The sequence below is a fragment of the Eumetopias jubatus genome, unplaced genomic scaffold (assembly GCF_037043125.1).
Source record: "Eumetopias jubatus isolate StellerSeaLion01/CBP00866 unplaced genomic scaffold, mEumJub1_p1.0 scaffold_17, whole genome shotgun sequence".
Taxonomy (NCBI): Eukaryota; Metazoa; Chordata; class Mammalia; order Carnivora; family Otariidae; genus Eumetopias; species Eumetopias jubatus.
Genome location: NW_028274823.1, coordinates 5,018,473 through 5,034,519, shown reverse-complemented (window position 1 = coordinate 5,034,519; position 16,047 = coordinate 5,018,473). Strand labels below are relative to the sequence as shown.

Sequence of the window (16,047 nt, the reverse complement as noted above, 5' to 3'; positions counted from 1 at the left end):
CTGAAAAACCAAACTTTTCCCAGTAATGCACACCTGTCTGAGTGCTCTCCCAAGATGGAACCACTACCCCAGATTTGTGTTTTGATTTCTTTGCTTTTTTAAAAACACATATTGAGATGTAATTCACATACCATTCCATCCATATTTTTAAAGGGTACAACAAGTCAGCAATTTTTAGCATTTTTAGAGTTGTGCAATATCACCACTATTTAATTCCAGATAATTTCCATCACCCACCTGTCCTGTTAAATCAAACGGGGTTCGGTTGATCTCAAGAGAAACCCCATACCCATGAGTAGCCAGTCCCTATTCCTTCCTCGTCTGCAATCACTAATCTACTTTCTGCCTCTATGGGTTTGCCTGTTCTAGATATTTCGTGTAAATGAAATCACACAACATGTCTTTTGTGATTGAGTTCTTTTACTTAGCATGTTTTCAAGTTTTAACTGTGTTGTATCAAAAATGGGTTCCTTTTTTCTTGACGACTAATATTCCATTGTATGGACATACCACATTTGTTTACCATTCATCCATTGATGGATATTTGGGTTGTTTTCACTCTGGGGCTATTATGAATTAGGTTGGAAACGTCCATGTTTGAGTTCTTATGTGGCTGTGTTTTCATTTCTCTTGGGTGGACACCTTGGGGCGGAATTGCTGGGCCACACCGTTAACTCTGTCTCACGAACTCATAGGGCTGGACGTTTGGAAGAATGTCCAAAGCAGCTGCCCCATTTTATACTCCCAGCAGAGTGTATAGGGGTTCCAGTTTCTCCACCGACACTTATTACTACTGGTCTTTTTATTATTTTAAAGATTTTTTTAAAAATTTATTTGAGAGAGAGAGAGAGCAGGGGGAATGGCAGAGGGAGAGGGAGAAGCAGGCTCCCCGCTGAGCAGGGAGCCTGACATGGGGCTCGATCCCAGGACTCCGAGATCATGACCTGAGCCGAAGGCAGACGCTTAACTGACTGAGCCACCCACGCGCCCCACTACTGGTCTTTTTAAAGCCATCTTAGTGGACGTGGTCCTGGGTTTTTCAGAAATGTTTTTATATCCTATACGTGTATGTCTAAAAAAGCTACTGCTCAGTTTTCCTCGCTTTTGAACTTCATATAAAGGGTGTCATTACAGTATGTATTCTTCTGGAACTTGCTTTTTCCACTCAGAAGGATGCTTTTGACACTGTTGATGCCTAATGCTGTGGTTCATTCATCGGTATTTCATTGTGTCTCCCTGCACACACTATATATCCTGCATCCATTTATTTGTCCCTTCTTGTGTTGTGGGCATTTGGGTTGATTCCATTTTACTATTTTACAAACGGTGCTACTGGCATATTCTCCGACAGGTCTGATGCTGCACAAGGAATAGCCTGTTCCAAAGAGACAGAATGCTACACTGGAGAGCAGTATGACAGTTTGAATTGGCAAGATAGTTCCTAACTGCTTTGCAAAGTGGTTACGTTTTCCAAAGTAGTCACTTGCAGTGGAGGAGAGAGATCATTCATCGGCATCCCTAGTATTGTTAGGGATCCTCATGTTTGCCGACTGACTGGGTGTACATGGACATCATCCCTTCGAGGCTCTGATTGGCATCCCTCTGATTCCTCTGAGGTCAAGCATCACTTCATAGATTTATAGATGGCTTGTTCCCTCCGTGCAAGATGCCTGGCCATACCTTTCCCCCATTTTGCTAGTGAGTTGCTTATTCTTTTTATATTGACTTGTAAGAATTCTTTACATATTCTTGATACTAATCCTTTGTGGGTTGCATGTACTGCAGATATCTTGTCACAGTTGCTGTCATGTCTTTTCACTCTCTCGACCCTGTTTGTTGTTGAAGGGAAGTTCATTGTGTTCTAATCTGACGGCAATCTTTGTGTCGTGGGTGGTTAGCTCTTTTGAGATCTTGTTTTTTAGTAAGTCCTTCTGTACCCCCAAAAGAAAAGACATTTTCTTCTAAGGCTTTCACAGTTTTGTTTTTGACTTTAAGTCTTAACCTGTCTGGGTTTACTTTTACGAAGGTTCGAAGCTACCACATATGGTAGTGCAGGTTGTGCACTGCCCAACTCCAGGAGGGCTGGACCGTTCTTATCAGCCCTGGTAGGGTGAGTCAGGGACCCAGCCCTTTTCCTATATGGAAAGCCAATTTTTCCAGCCCCACTGATTGAATGATCTCTTCCTGTATCAGAGTTCCAAATACACCTGTCTGTTTCTGGATTCCCTTGGTCAACAAGTATTAACGGGCATTCATATTCGCATTCGTAAGTGATTTACTCGGTCAGATGAAATACGCTAAATGGTTTGAGAGCAATCCTGCCTCATACCGTCAAACCGCTAACAGCAGATTATTTCCTAGGAGATTTAAAATTTTATTTTGTCCCCCAAGGATAAATGCTACCAGTACTGGCCAACAGAGGGCTCAGTGACTCATGGCGAAATAACAATCGAAATAAAAAGCGACACGCTTTCGGAAGCCATCAGCATACGGGACTTCCTGGTCACCTTCAATCAGGTATTGTCGCCAGAGTGCTGGAGGCTCTCGTAGACAGAAGGCCCTGCAGCGCCCCTCAGGAGGCTCTCGTAGACAGAAGGCCCTGCAGCGCAGTCTGCTTGCGATTGTCCTGGAATGTCCTGTTCCTCCAGCCTTTTCGAACTGGTGCATTCCTATCAGCGGTCAGTGCAGTGAACAGGGAGCCGTGTTATCAAGGGGCAGATCTCCTGTAACGTTCGGACCTCCGTGGTCACGTGTCTCCTTGCTGGAGCACGAGGGTGGGGGAGCAGAGTGACCGACTCCAAGAGGCGTTCCACGGCCACCAACACCCCGCTCAGGAGAAGTGGCAGCGGCAGGGGGGCAGGAGGAAGAAGGTGTGTGGATGGAGCCACAGAGGCCTCTCCAGACTTTTTCAGAGCCTCTGGCGGGGGGCGGGGGGGGCATGAGGGATCCTGGCTTCTTAAGAAGGAGACGCTCCTGTTCTCTCAAGCGAAGCTGCCAGGATCCCTCATGTGTCCGGCGGGCCCTGCCGGGGGCCCCGGGGACCATCCCCTGCATATCCTGCTTCCCTCTCAGAAGGAAATTCTGCCGCCTTCCGCTCTGGGGTGCACACGGCCTACAGACAGCCTGGCCAGGACCCTCAGACCAGCCACAGGGGGACTGTGCTGGCTGTGAAGGCCCCAGGAGGACCCCGAGCCTGGGCCCCGGTTCCCGGGACGGTGGGTGGGCCCGGGGCCAGGTCCTGGGTGGTCAGGGTTGTGTGAGTGGAAATGCCCTCTCCTGCCTGCAGCCTCTGGCCCACCAGGAGGAGCAGACCCGCATGGTCCGCCAGTTCCACTTCCACGGCTGGCCCGAGGTTGGGATCCCGGCCGAGGGCAAAGGCATGATCGACCTCATCGCGGCCGTGCAGAAGCAGCAACAACAGACGGGCAACCACCCCATCACGGTGCACTGCAGGTGAGCGGCCCCGGGGCCCGGGGCGCCACTCCTGGTGGGGTAGATGCAGACCCCACGCCCAGGGTGCTGCTCCCAGCTGCGTCATTTCCCTAGACTCTACTTTTAACTTTCCTTTGCACAGCTAGCTGTACGTGTGTAAATGTCATCTTAGATACACGCAGGAGACGTTGTGGGAGGCGGAGCAAGGAAGTGACTCAAACACACATCTCTATGAGGCTTTTGAAGTCCTCCAAAAACCTGCCGAGCACAGCTCGGACAGACCCACTCCTGAACTTCAGCGGCTTGCATGGATGGTTCTGGCCCTGGCAGATGTGCCCACCCCTCCCTGTCCTCTTCCCGGGTCCTCGGGGATCCAAGTCATGCTACAGCACATCCTCACGGCAGACAGACTTTCTGGAGGCCCCCCGAGGATGTCCGGGCTGGGACTGCTACCAGAGGCCTGCAGCCCCACCCCGGCCCCAAGCCTCTCAGCCCAGCTCCCAAGTCAGGCGCCAGGGAGGCCAATGGAGGGACGTGCTCGGTGGGGAATGCCTGGGGGCAGCGGGGCATCCCCACCAAGGACCTTGACAAGCAGTGTTGCAAAGGTGAAAGGGTGAATCTGGCCAAATAATAAAGACCTGCCAGCTCAGGGCCCTTCCGCGCTGACTCAGCTCTGGTCACGCCAACCCCTGGCCGGCCGCCATCCCAGAGCTCTCCCTAGCTGGAGTCTGGGGTGTTTTCATTCTCAGAGTGCTAATTTGCTTCTGAAGCTGCACTTCTATTTCTTCTTCCACACGTGACTTCCACAGTTTGTTGTGACTGCCATTGGCCCCGCCCCACCCACCCCTTGGAGCCGCCAGAGCCTTGGCTGACTTTGGAGGGTTTGGAACTCTTGGCCTGGGACCGGCCTCGGCTCCCTTCGGGCCTGGCCAGCAGGTGGAGCACCGGCCTAGGTTTTCAGTTCCTGGGGGGGCTTTGTAGAAGTCAGTTGGAATAAACTAGAAAGAGTTCCTTTGTGTTCTGCCTCCGCAGACCCAGATGGAGTTTAGCACATGGAGGGCACCAGGGAGGCAAAGGTGAACAAGGTCCCACAAGGGCAGATGTGGGGACAGTTGTTGAAATAGGTCAGGAGCCTTAGAATCAGCCCACCCTCGGGCCTCTGGGCCTGGAGGGCTTTCTGGAAGAAGCCGGCCAGACCTGCCCGCTTTAGGCCTGGTCGCTTGGCTCTCCTGAGGGTGTCTGAGTTCTGCTCTTGTAGGGTTTATCCAGTGTGTCAAGAAAATGATCATCTTAAGGTGAGTGGACCCAGATCGTCTTTGCTGGGAGGTGTCCCTTATCTAGTCTATACTGGCAGTGACTGCCCCCTGCCTTAACCTCACACCTTATGAACCAGCACCTCTCAGAAGGTGGTCCCTAAGCACCGAAGGAGAGTCTAGACAGAGATGACCTCTCCCTAGTCCCAAACCAGGAGGGTCTGCATTTCTGACAAGTCCCCAGGCGATGCTGATGCTGCTGGTCCCGGGGACCACACCCTGAGAACCACTGGTCTACACCAGGCAGGGGGGACATGGTTGCCCTAGCTTGAAAGTTTGTAACCGATCTCGATCCAACTCAAGAGATACCTTTCTGCTGCAACTGGGCAAGTGTTTTAGGAATTTCATGTTTGCTGACTCTTGCTCAGTATAGATGATCGTTAGAAACCCGAACTTTGATCGCTTTCAGTGATGATGGCTTTGCGCTGACGTGTAGGGCTGAGCTGCGGGCTGTCCCTTTCTCATCCCCACGGGTGCGTTTGGTTATCTGCATTAAGCGCTTTTCCTCCCCAGTGCTGGAGCCGGGCGAACAGGTACATTCATAGCGCTCAGCAACATTCTGGAACGAGTAAAAGCTGAGGGCCTTTTAGACGTATTCCAAGCTGTGAAGAGTTTGCGACTTCAGAGACCACATATGGTGCAAACCCTGGTAAGAAACGGAGCCATGGGGACGTTTCCAGAAGGGTCAAGAATTGTCTTACGTTGAATTTGATGTCTGTTTCATTCAAGGAGCTCGAATGTGTGGGGAGGGAGGAGGGTGAGCTTCCCAAGGGAAAGCGCTCATGGTACTCTTTGCAGTGAAGTTTTATGGACCCCGTTCCTTCCTTGTCTCTGCTGGGGACTGTCCCCTGGGCAGGACGCGGGAGGAGGGGTGCACTCGTGGCTTTAGACTGTGAGCCCCCTTGGACAGATGCACTGATGATACCAGCTTTCTGTGTCCAAGTGACTCTTCCACCGTATTCTGGCGCTGTTCTCTTTCATCCTGTGACAGATCCACACGCTTTCTGGTTTGCAGAAGCCGTGCCTCCTCAAAAACGTGATGATTGTTCTACCCCAATAAGTGCGATTTCAAAAACTGTTATAACCCGTCATTTCTCTCCGGTCTTCCTATTTTTACATTTGTCCTCCCTGTCCACTCACTCTGCATGGCTAACAGGATCCCGACTCCAGCAAGTATAGAAGGTGGCAGGAGAGCCTTCCACAGCCTCCCCATCGCAGGGGGAGCCCAACTGCTAGAATCACTGGAGTGGAGCGGGGTTCGCCTCCCGCCCCCAGGCCGGGCGGGAGCACGGATCTCACCCTGAAGACACACTAGCCCGGCCTGGAGAGAGCTCATATTCCTCCATTGCCAGGCTGCCTTTACGCTTTCTGGGGGTGGCACCCAGGCAGGCATTGACATATTTAAAGCCCTCCCTGTGATCCCAAAGTGCAGACAGGTTTGAGAGCCACTATGAGTAAAGGAAACGGGGTGCCTGCCAGCTCCCCACACGCCTTGCCCCACAACCCCTCTTGGGGCCGGGCCGTTGACTGAGAGCAGAAAGGAGATGGTGCGAGGGGCCCTCTGCTCTCCTTAGAGCCCTGATCCCAGCACAGATAGTCCTTCTTGCTAGAGCTCTGGAAGATGCTAGAGAGGTCCTTCTAAAAGTCGTGCCTGCCTCCTGATAGCTAATACCTCCTAGGGGCATCACAAACATGAACGACTTCGGGCATGGAAAAAACAGAGGGAGACCCCTCCGTGGAGGATTTTCTAGATCAAAATAATGATAATGAATAGGAACACCCGCCAAAATTCCTTTTTTAATTCTGAGCCAGACTCTTTCAGCTTCTTTCCTGACTGTTCTTAAGTCCACTACAGGCTTCCCCAGGCAGAGGTTGTGGCTTTCGTCCTGCCTGGCCCCCAGTTAAATATGAAAGCTAAGCCATGGTGTTCCTTTGATGCTCGGGCTTCAGGCTGTCATCCCAAATGCACAGCTGGCCCCCATCGTGGCTCTGCGACCTCAACCAAGCTCCTTCCACTTTCTGGACTTTAGTTCCTTATCTGTGGAAAATGGGGTGATGACCCCTGCCTTTAGTCGATGTGCACATTGGCTTTATGTAGGTCTGGCAGGGGCCCCACCAGTGCCTGGCCCAAGGAGGCCCCCTTGTCTGGCTCAGCATACAAACACTTCCTTGGTTTTGAAGGGACCTCAGCTCTCATAAATTCATCTGGTCTGGCCCATTGTGTCCTATCTCCAAGAGCCTCTCCATCTGAACGCCCCCGGATTCAGCTCTGCTCCTCCCCCTGCCGCCTCTCGCCGCACCCCTCCCTGGGACGCTGCCCTGGGCGCCATTTAGCTCACGTCTGTGCTCTCTGTTCCGGTGACACCGTTTAACCTGACTTTGAAAGTCAGCGAATTGCTGGCCACTCTGCAAGACTCCTGAGATAGGCTTTAGGGCAACTGGCATTCCAAGGCTAAAAGTGTGTTTTTTTGTTTTTTTTCTGGGAGCTTTGTGCCTTGATCGGAAATGTCTGTGACCTGAGGTGTGGTCCATGTCATCCCGATAAATTGCCTAAATACGTGCCATTGATCCCTGACCACCAGTGACTTGGACTCAAGACACAGTGTGTCTGGGTCGTGGTTTGCTCTTGTGTTTGCTGCTAACACAGAGAGTGATTAATGGCGTCTCCACCTCCTGCCTGATTGGAGCCACTTTGAAGTGTGGCTGAATTACCTTCCAAATACGGGAGGGGCTGGGGGCCACACTGGGTCTCTCCGGCTTCCCAGGCCCCTCACTCAAGGGCCCAACTGCCATGCGCCACTCAGCCAGCAATGTACCAGGGTCTGCAAGTAACCAGACCCTGTTACTTAGAGGCAGGTTAGCTGCGGTCTGTTGTTACTCAAAACTTTGGGATCCACTCCCCATCTGCCCACTGATTGTCATGCACACAGTTTTCCAAAATCTCTGGCAACTGCTGTTGGCTCCATCTTTTACGTGTCTTCCCATGGAGTGCCCACTATTGGCAGACACCACAGGCCCTGTGTGGCCGCCCCTGTATGCACCCGCCACCCTGGCTCCCAGCCTTACCCCCTCCAGGAACCCCGAGGAGGACAAGCGTCAGATGATGTGCAGCCGTGTTTTAATGAGTTAAATGCCTTAAGCAGAGAGAAGGCAATATTCTTCTGAATGCTAGTAAGATTTATATAAAACAACGTCCCCTTTTTAGAGTAAACTTAGGTTTAAAAATAGCCTAGAGGTTCATCTTTTTAAACTTCCACAGATTACTTCTTTGTTCATTGTGAGGTTTATGTGAAGTTCAGTATTCTGACTTTTCTCATTGTCATTTCAAAAATAACCTGTTTTCCAGTTTAAATATGAAAATTGAAGACCTTTTACTCAGACTATCCTAAAATACGCCAAGTTGAAACTAAACATTGATGTTTTCTATATAAAACAACAGCTTTAGGGGCACCTGGGTGGCCCAGTCGGTTGAGCATCTGACTCTTGGTTTCGGCTCAGGCCATGATCTCAGGGTCCTGGGATGGAGTCCTGAGTCGGGCTCTGCACTCAGTGGGGAGACTGCTTGAGATTCTCTCCTTCTGCCCCTCCCCCACCCTGCTGGCTCTCTCCCTTTCTCTCTCTCTCAAATAAATAAAATCTTAAAAAAAACAACAATAACAAAAACAACAAAAATCCAGCTTTATTTGGAAGTGCCCAAAAAGTAAGTGTTATAACCGGTCACACTGTTTTATGTCTTCTTTTTAAATGTTTCTCCTAATTAAATTAATGGATTTTTTAAAAATATCACTTTAACGTCTTCTTTTTTTTTTTTCAGGAACAGTATGAATTCTGCTACAAAGTGGTACAAGATTTTATTGATATATTTTCTGATTATGCTAATTTCAAATGAAAATTCCTGCCTTAAAATATTTTTTAATTTAATGGTCAGTATATTTTATAAAAATCATGTTAATTTATTTCATAGTTGACATTAATACCCATCCTAATTTCTTTGTATATATTTTGTTATGCTTTAAAGGCCACCTGCTATAAAGTCATTAAATCTTAAATACCCCTTTTAAAAACTGGAATAATGTATTAAGGTCAAGTAATATCCCATAAAATGTATTTCTGCTAATATCAGTAATTATTTTAATTTTGCATCAGATTCATCACATCATTGAATTTCACACATGCAGCACCTCTAAATGTTAAAAATCTTAATATGCAATGTGTTCTTATTCAGGAAAGTAAACACAAAGCCCGCTATTAAGAAAGCGGTCAAGGACTCAAAAATCAGTTGAAAATTCTCTTTCCTGACGCTGATTTTACAGCCCCGAGCAGTGGCATTTTGTGGAAGGTAAAATGTTCATGAGGATACACTGTAAACAGAGAACTCTGTAAAATCCTCCGTTGCAACTCATGTGGTTGATTTTTACATTTTAAAAATCAAAGACTCTACAGCCTGAATGCAGGTATAAAACACGCACGTTAGCGTCGTTGGTGGCTGTAGAGTGAGACTTAAACGTGCATTTACTCAAGGCTGGGTCCTTGCTGCCTTGGCTAGAAGAGGGGAGATGTAGGCGCTGGGGGTAGGGTTCGCCCACGGCTTTGAGCACAGCCAAACCAGCTCGCGGGCTCTGCTCCCCCGTAGCCCCTTGCTGTCCGTCTGTCTGGCGTTTGACGCAGATGACCAACTGCCTTTCTCACCCTCGCCTCCCATTCTGACCCCGCCGCCCAGCTGGTCTCGAGCTATCCTAGAGGCTCAACACCAACCACTCCCCAGTCCTAACGTTCAGATAAAGCCGAATATCCGACTCGCACAACTGCAAGGAGCACGCACTTGGGGAGAAAACCACAAGCAATTACGCTTTAAACTTTCTGAGAAGCCTTTTGGTATTTAAAAGAAAAAAAAAATCTTGTAAAAGCTAAGATTGTTTGTAGGAAAAGAAATCTTAAAATCTAGATTTATATGTTTTTTTTAGAAGTCCCACTCCCCAATATTTAAATAAAAGAAAAAGAGAGAGAAATCCTTAAATCTAAAGGCTAACTTATTTTTGAATGGAAATACTACTGAGACCTTTGACCCTGGGTAATAACGATCTCACTGCCAGACAGGATTGGTTAGTGGGGCAAAAACAAAAAAGGGGGGTAGGAAGGATGAATGTAGAAAAGTTTAAGGACAGTGATCTCTCTGTGGCCATTCGGTAGCAGATGAGCAGATGAGCACAATAAAAAAAAAAAGACACCTGCTCTGACTTACTAAAAGCATTTAACATGTGCATTTGGGGTACATTTATTTTTTTTTTTTTGCTTTTTAAAAGAAATATAAAGGCCTTATTTGACATTTCCACTGAGAAGTGATTGTACCCTCCTATTGCACTGTTCACCCTGCGTCCGTCCCTGGTGTGCACAATGCAAACCCAGGGCTGGTTACGTGCGGATAGTAGCCTCGCAGGAATCAAGCCTCGGCTGCTCCTCTGAGCCCCGCCCCCGGGCGAGAGGGAAGGCCGGCAGGAAGGGCACTTGTGACTGCTGCCACCCCCACCCCCCCGCCAGCCGCATCGCTGGGCTACACACGCACTGCTGCATGCATCCCTCTCTCCTTCCCAGGACAGTGAGAATGCACTGGGGTCGAGGAGGAAAATGGAGGGAACTTTGCAAGACTCACCAGCTCGGTCCCATATGTTTTCATTGTGAAAACCCCAAGTCCAGAGCCTTTCTTTGACTGAAGGAGAAGAGAGAGAACCAAGGTTTCATTCGGCACCAAACCTTGGAAACCGAGCCGGCTAGTTGTGATGAAGGTGACTAAAGTCAAAGTTGAGGGAATGGGTTTGGGTCTAATTTAGGAACCCTCATTAGAATCTGTCAGGCCTTTTAGTGGCCTTCCTGGCATCTCTTGGATGGATATTAAGATCAGCCTTACCCGGGGTACCCTTGGGGAAGTGCCCCACGTGTGTGTTCTTCTGTCTCCTGTGCCCACTGCAGGCATCCTTGCACCTGCTGTAACCCTTCCCCTTCTGGAGACAAGCGGAAGCCGCTGTCCCTTGGAGACACTGGCCTTTCTGGAGGCCTGGGAATTGTAGCCTCATGGCCTCTGCCCAGCCCCCTGCCCCCCGTCCAAGGCCCCCTCCAGTCCAAACAGTCTCTTTGGGCACTCGGGGACTGGCCGCCCTAGCCGTGCCAGCCAGAAGGCTGACCTCTTCCCCCTTGGTCAAAGTAGGTCCATTGCACATAACAAACCGAACCACGCTGACGGCACCGGCAACGTCGTTCTTCCCTTCCCGTTTTTGTATGTTGCATGCGGTTGCATTCAAATGCCAAATAGCGATTAGGAGCCTACCATTCTGATCGACGAGCTGTACGGTCACTGTGTGACTCACTTTACTGTCTCTCTCCACGTGCTAGACGAATGAAGAATGCATACCAGTGTTTTAAAAGGTATTTTTATGTGTTTTTAAAAACTTTTTTAAAATGAGCCTGACATGTCTGTTCAGCATTCCGAGACATGCCCATGTTATTTTTAAAATGTATGATTACTGATAATTTTGTTTAACTCAGTTATGTTTAATTTATGTGCAATCTTTATAATATATGTATGTATTCCCCGTTTCAACTATCATATTTTCTTTTATTACATCTATAATTTGATCTTGCTCTGATTATAATGCCAGTGAATGTTGCTGAATTCTTTGTATATGCAAATTGCAAGATCTAAAACATTCTGATGCAAGGATAAATCTTTACTTTGACTTCCAGCCTGTGTCTCTTTCTTCCATGAAATCTCTTCATTGCATTCGAACTGTGCATCCTTTTAGACAAGACATTCATTAGGAGGAAGACATTGATTTATGTAGACAATTAATTTAGGACTTCTAACATCTAGCTCAGCCCTGGCAGGGAAACAGCCCGGACACTGGGCATGGTGGCCGGGGGTTGGCCCCAGCTCCCAGCGGCTCTTCGGAAGGCGTGACCCGCGTGTGCGGCACAGAGTAACTCGCCCTTCTGGGAGCCTGTGCTCCTACTAAAGTCCAAACAGGGATCTGTGCTCTGAGCAGTGGCTTCTCGGAGTCCCCAGGGAAGATGAGAGAATGCTTAAAGTCCACGGCCAGGTGGAATCGGAAAGTCCTTCCAACACTGCTTTGTCTCCTAGAATCTGAAACCCTGTCAGAGCTCCCTTTGCACATCCATATGTCTCTGGTCCTCCCCAGATCTCTCTCTGCACCCCTCCACCTTCACTTCCTTCCCGGACCCACACACTGACGTCTTCTTTCAGATATCCCAGGGCTAACGTGGAATTTAAACATATGCTTCTTATTATTTGTATTTATTTAATAAATTTTATGAGGCTTGTTATACTTGCTAAAATGGATGATTTCATAACCTTTTATGTCCCTTTCCCCCTCCTCCCGCCCCCAAATATCACCTGCTATGAAATGCTATTTGCTCCTATGGACCATTTAATTATTGGGTGTTCCTTACGGGTCTGTCTGCCTGCATGTCCCTCATCGGCTCTAGGTCAGCAGGACCTGCGATAAAGGGACTAGACAAGTGTAGGTGCAGACAGGGGAGGTTTGCGAGAGGGGTGGTAGGGGCAAGAATGGGCGTCAGCCAGACAACCGGGGACCAGGTAACTGCACCAATCTGACCGAGACCACAGCCTCAGAAAAGGCAGAAACACCAGGCCAGCCACAGGGGCAGCCCCCCCCCCCCATCAAATGGAAACATTCAGACATGACTTCACATGCTAATGACCTCGGACAGACTTGCAGGTTAGCGAGCAGGTTGGTCAAGGGCCGAAGGAGCTTAGCACCTGTCTAGGATTCAATGGCGTGGATTAGGAAGGCAGTGTATGCCTTCCACCAGGCTACACGGCATTTCCGAGCACTGAAGGACTCAAGGGTGAGATACATCTGAACCCTAGAGAATTAATATATGAAAACTTTGCATCTTAGAAGTGATGAAACATGTCCCCTCTGTGCCGTTGTGTGAATCGCCATTTTGTTCAACGTTCTGTCTTAGCATCTGGCCATGTCCACACATATGCAGCTTCCTCAGCTGCCTTTAAAGGGCTACTTCATATTCTCCAAACCTCACAAACTCTGATGGTCATTCCTCCATCATGGACATTGGCTTGCATCCTCCAGTGTCAGGACGAAAACACCTGCACGCGTGTGCGTTTGCTCTCGGGTACCAAGTACTTCTCGAGGAGAGCTTCCTAGGGGTGGAGTTTCTGGGCTATACACATTTTAATCTATATCATCTGAATTATAAATAGTAAGTGCCAAATTGCCAGAAGATGGCCTAACTCATTTTCTGCTGGTGGTGCAGCTGGTGCCTGTTTGCTAACCCTGGATATGAGCAAACCTCTTAGTTTTTGCAAAACCTAGAAGCAAAAAAGTCGTACATTTCAACTTGCATTTCCTTAACTCCCGGTGGGTCGAGCGTCTTTTCACACTTTTATTTCTTGTATTTTATCTGTGACTCGCCAATTTGGATTTTTTATCCAGCTTCCAAATTTTTTATCCATTTCCAAAAAGTCACTTGACTTTTTCTCGTCGATTTATTGTGATTCTTTTTTATCACAAGACACCCAACCCTTTGTTATTCAGATTAGAAATACTTCCCTTCAATACTTTATAGAAGATCATCATTGATGGCTGTTTAAACCCCTCGTCCGGGAAACTTTGGGACTCACCAGCTTACAGAGTGGGTTGGTGAGCATGAGGCTGATTCTGCCCAACAGCAGGGCCCTCTGTGGGGCCCAATAAACATACCAAATAGATCTTTCATTCGTATGAAATCATGATGGAGACATGAGGAGGGGCTTCGTGTGAACAAGTCACGGGCATTCTGTTCCTTTGTAAAGACCAACATTCATGAACTCCCAATTTACAGGTTACTGGATGCTCATGTGCCAGTGCTGGAGGCCCAAGACAGGGAGGACCATGACCATGCCCTCGGAGGCCTGGTCTCTCTGCACGGCACCGGAATCCGGGGGAGGGGGGGCTGGAACTCTGTCCAGGAAGACGATTCAGAGGCTCCTCTAGAGGAAACTCCTAAATAGTATCCCAGCCACGTATCTTGACTCATTTTTAGCGAAGAGGTAGCCTTTGCTTTATGGAGTTGACATCTGCAAGGTAGTCCCTCCGTGACAACCTGGGAAGCCTCCACCCAGTGAGTGCCGGGCGGTTGAGTCCCAGGTTCCCTGTCCTGACTTGTGTGTAGGATTGAGGGAGCCTTCCCTTCCTTTCTTCCTCAGCCCCTCCGGGTAGTGATAAATTCCAGACACACGCAGACGCCTGACAGCCTTGCTCTACCTCCCGACAGAACACCTCTTCCCTGGGACGAGCGCACTCACCACGGGCTCCCACCCCCAGGACTTGCTGGCACGTTCTCTCCCAGGATCTAGCTCTTGCTCCGGTGGCTAGACAGAAGACTGAGTCTGGCAGCCCTGGGTCAAATCCTTGTCCCTGGACCCACCGCTTCTGCCCAGACTGATCAGATGTGGGTGGGGGCTCAGGGGGTCCCCTTCGCTACGTATGAGGGCTGTTCCTGCAGGGCTAATGCCACGGCTCACTGGTCAGGGCAAGAGTCGTGGTCCCACCACGTCGGAGTCATAGAGACGCAGACAAGCTGGCAAACAGGGCCCTCTGACCCAGCCCCGGTCTGTGGCTCCCTGCTCTTGGCTCCTGTTTTGGCCTCCGTCTCCCCCCGCCACCCTTCCTTTAATAAACAGCCTGTGGGTTTGAAAATGTCACTTCACAGACAGCTGGCTGGCCACGTCGTGTGGTTGGGGCCACTGGAACATGCTGGTGAACCCCTGGTCTGCCCATCGTGAAGGACAGAGCTTCCTGCTAGCAGACGAGGCCGACTCCCACTTAGTGCGCTACGTTCCCCAGAGCCACGTGCCACGGATTAGCACAGGAAGCCCCGGAGCAAGGGATGCAGAGCCACACCGGACCGGGAAACCTGGGGGGGGGGGGCGGGGAGGGGGGAGGGGGCAGGCTTCCCTGAGGAGCCTCACCAGAGCTGAGCTCAGGACTGGAGGTTACCGTCTATGAAGCAGGAAGGATGTGGGGAGACTCCCAGGCAGAGAAAAGTGCAGTGTGTGTGTGTGTGTGTGTGTGTGTGTGTGTGTGTGTGTGTGTACTGTTTGTATGTGTATGTTTGTATGGGTGTGCGTGTGGGAATATGTTACTATGTTGTGTACCAGTGTGTATAGGAGTATGTGTGTAGGATTGTGAAGGAGTATGAGTGTGTATGTGTGTGTGTGGGAGTGTCACTATGTGTTTAGGAGTATGTGAGTGTGTATGTATGTTTGAGTGTGTGTAGGAATGTGTTACTAGGAGAGTGTGTGTATAGGAGTGTGCGTGTAGGATTGTGTGTGTAGGAGTACGTGTTCTGTGAGTGTGTGTACGTGTGTTACTAGGAGTGTGCACGTGTGTGTATGGGGAGGGGCTCTGGCCTAAAGGAAGTCAGCAGCTGCCCGGCACAGAGCACAGAAATACAGAAAGTCAGAGAGCCTGGCGGGCAGATCATGCAGAAGTGTGGAGGCACAAAACGTAAAAATAGTTTCTGTTCACTGAGAACTTTCTATCAGGTGGATGTTGCTCACTTGGAATCCGAGGCCCAGAGAAGTTACCACACCACAGGGCAAGTAGGTATTTCTTTCTCGCACCATATTCTCAAACACAAGTTGACCTAGTTGGTTACTGTCTGATGCTTCCCCCCAAAATGCCAAGTGAAACGCGTGTCCCGTGGACAGCTTTCATCATGAGCCTTCCTAACCCAGCATCTAAGGTGCTCTTACTATGCTCCTGAAATACCGTACCCTTGACGAAGGTGAGGAGATATGCTGATATACTGCAGTGAGGTTTTTGGTTAGAACTGAACCCTAAAGGGTTCCTTAATTAACCAGTATCTCCCATTCCCCAGGCATGTGCTAATTGAAATTTTTCTATATGCAAGGTTCATAATTACTACGAAATCCGAAGTGTTGGCGGAATAGCTTAATCATAGAAAAATCCCATTGTTTTACATTTTCTTGTATTTTGCTCCCACAATGACACAGTCATGACTCGCACCTTCGAATAAAGTGCCTTTTCTCATCGGGGCTGCACTTCCTAAACTTACTCCCCGTTCTTCTGCTCCCCAAGACCCCACCCCTCTTCTGGCCCAGTTCCACCACCACCTGCCCCGGGGACGCCCTCCCCCAAGCCGCCGCTCTTCTGGATGACCTCAGACAGCGCTGTTTGGGATGTGATTATGGCAGCCACTTTGGCAAAAGCAACTACCCCTGACCCAGAGACGCACCTAGATT

General features: G+C 49.4%; 1 protein-coding gene across 9 annotated transcripts in view; it reads left to right on the top strand.

Annotated features, from left to right (window-relative positions):
- Positions 1-12,092, top strand: part of PTPRE (protein tyrosine phosphatase receptor type E) — a 151,635-nt gene extending 139,543 nt beyond the window's left edge. For all 9 annotated transcript variants that reach the window (XM_028120030.2, XM_028120031.2, XM_028120032.2 and 6 more), the window contains 4 exons: positions 2,392-2,517; positions 3,287-3,453; positions 5,259-5,394; positions 8,560-12,092. In XM_028120030.2, coding sequence (XP_027975831.1) covers positions 2,392-2,517; positions 3,287-3,453; positions 5,259-5,394; positions 8,560-8,634 — 504 coding nt within the window. In that variant the 3' untranslated portion in view covers positions 8,635-12,092. The remainder of the gene's footprint in view (positions 1-2,391; positions 2,518-3,286; positions 3,454-5,258; positions 5,395-8,559) is intronic.
- The last annotated feature ends 3,955 nt before the right edge of the window (positions 12,093-16,047 follow it).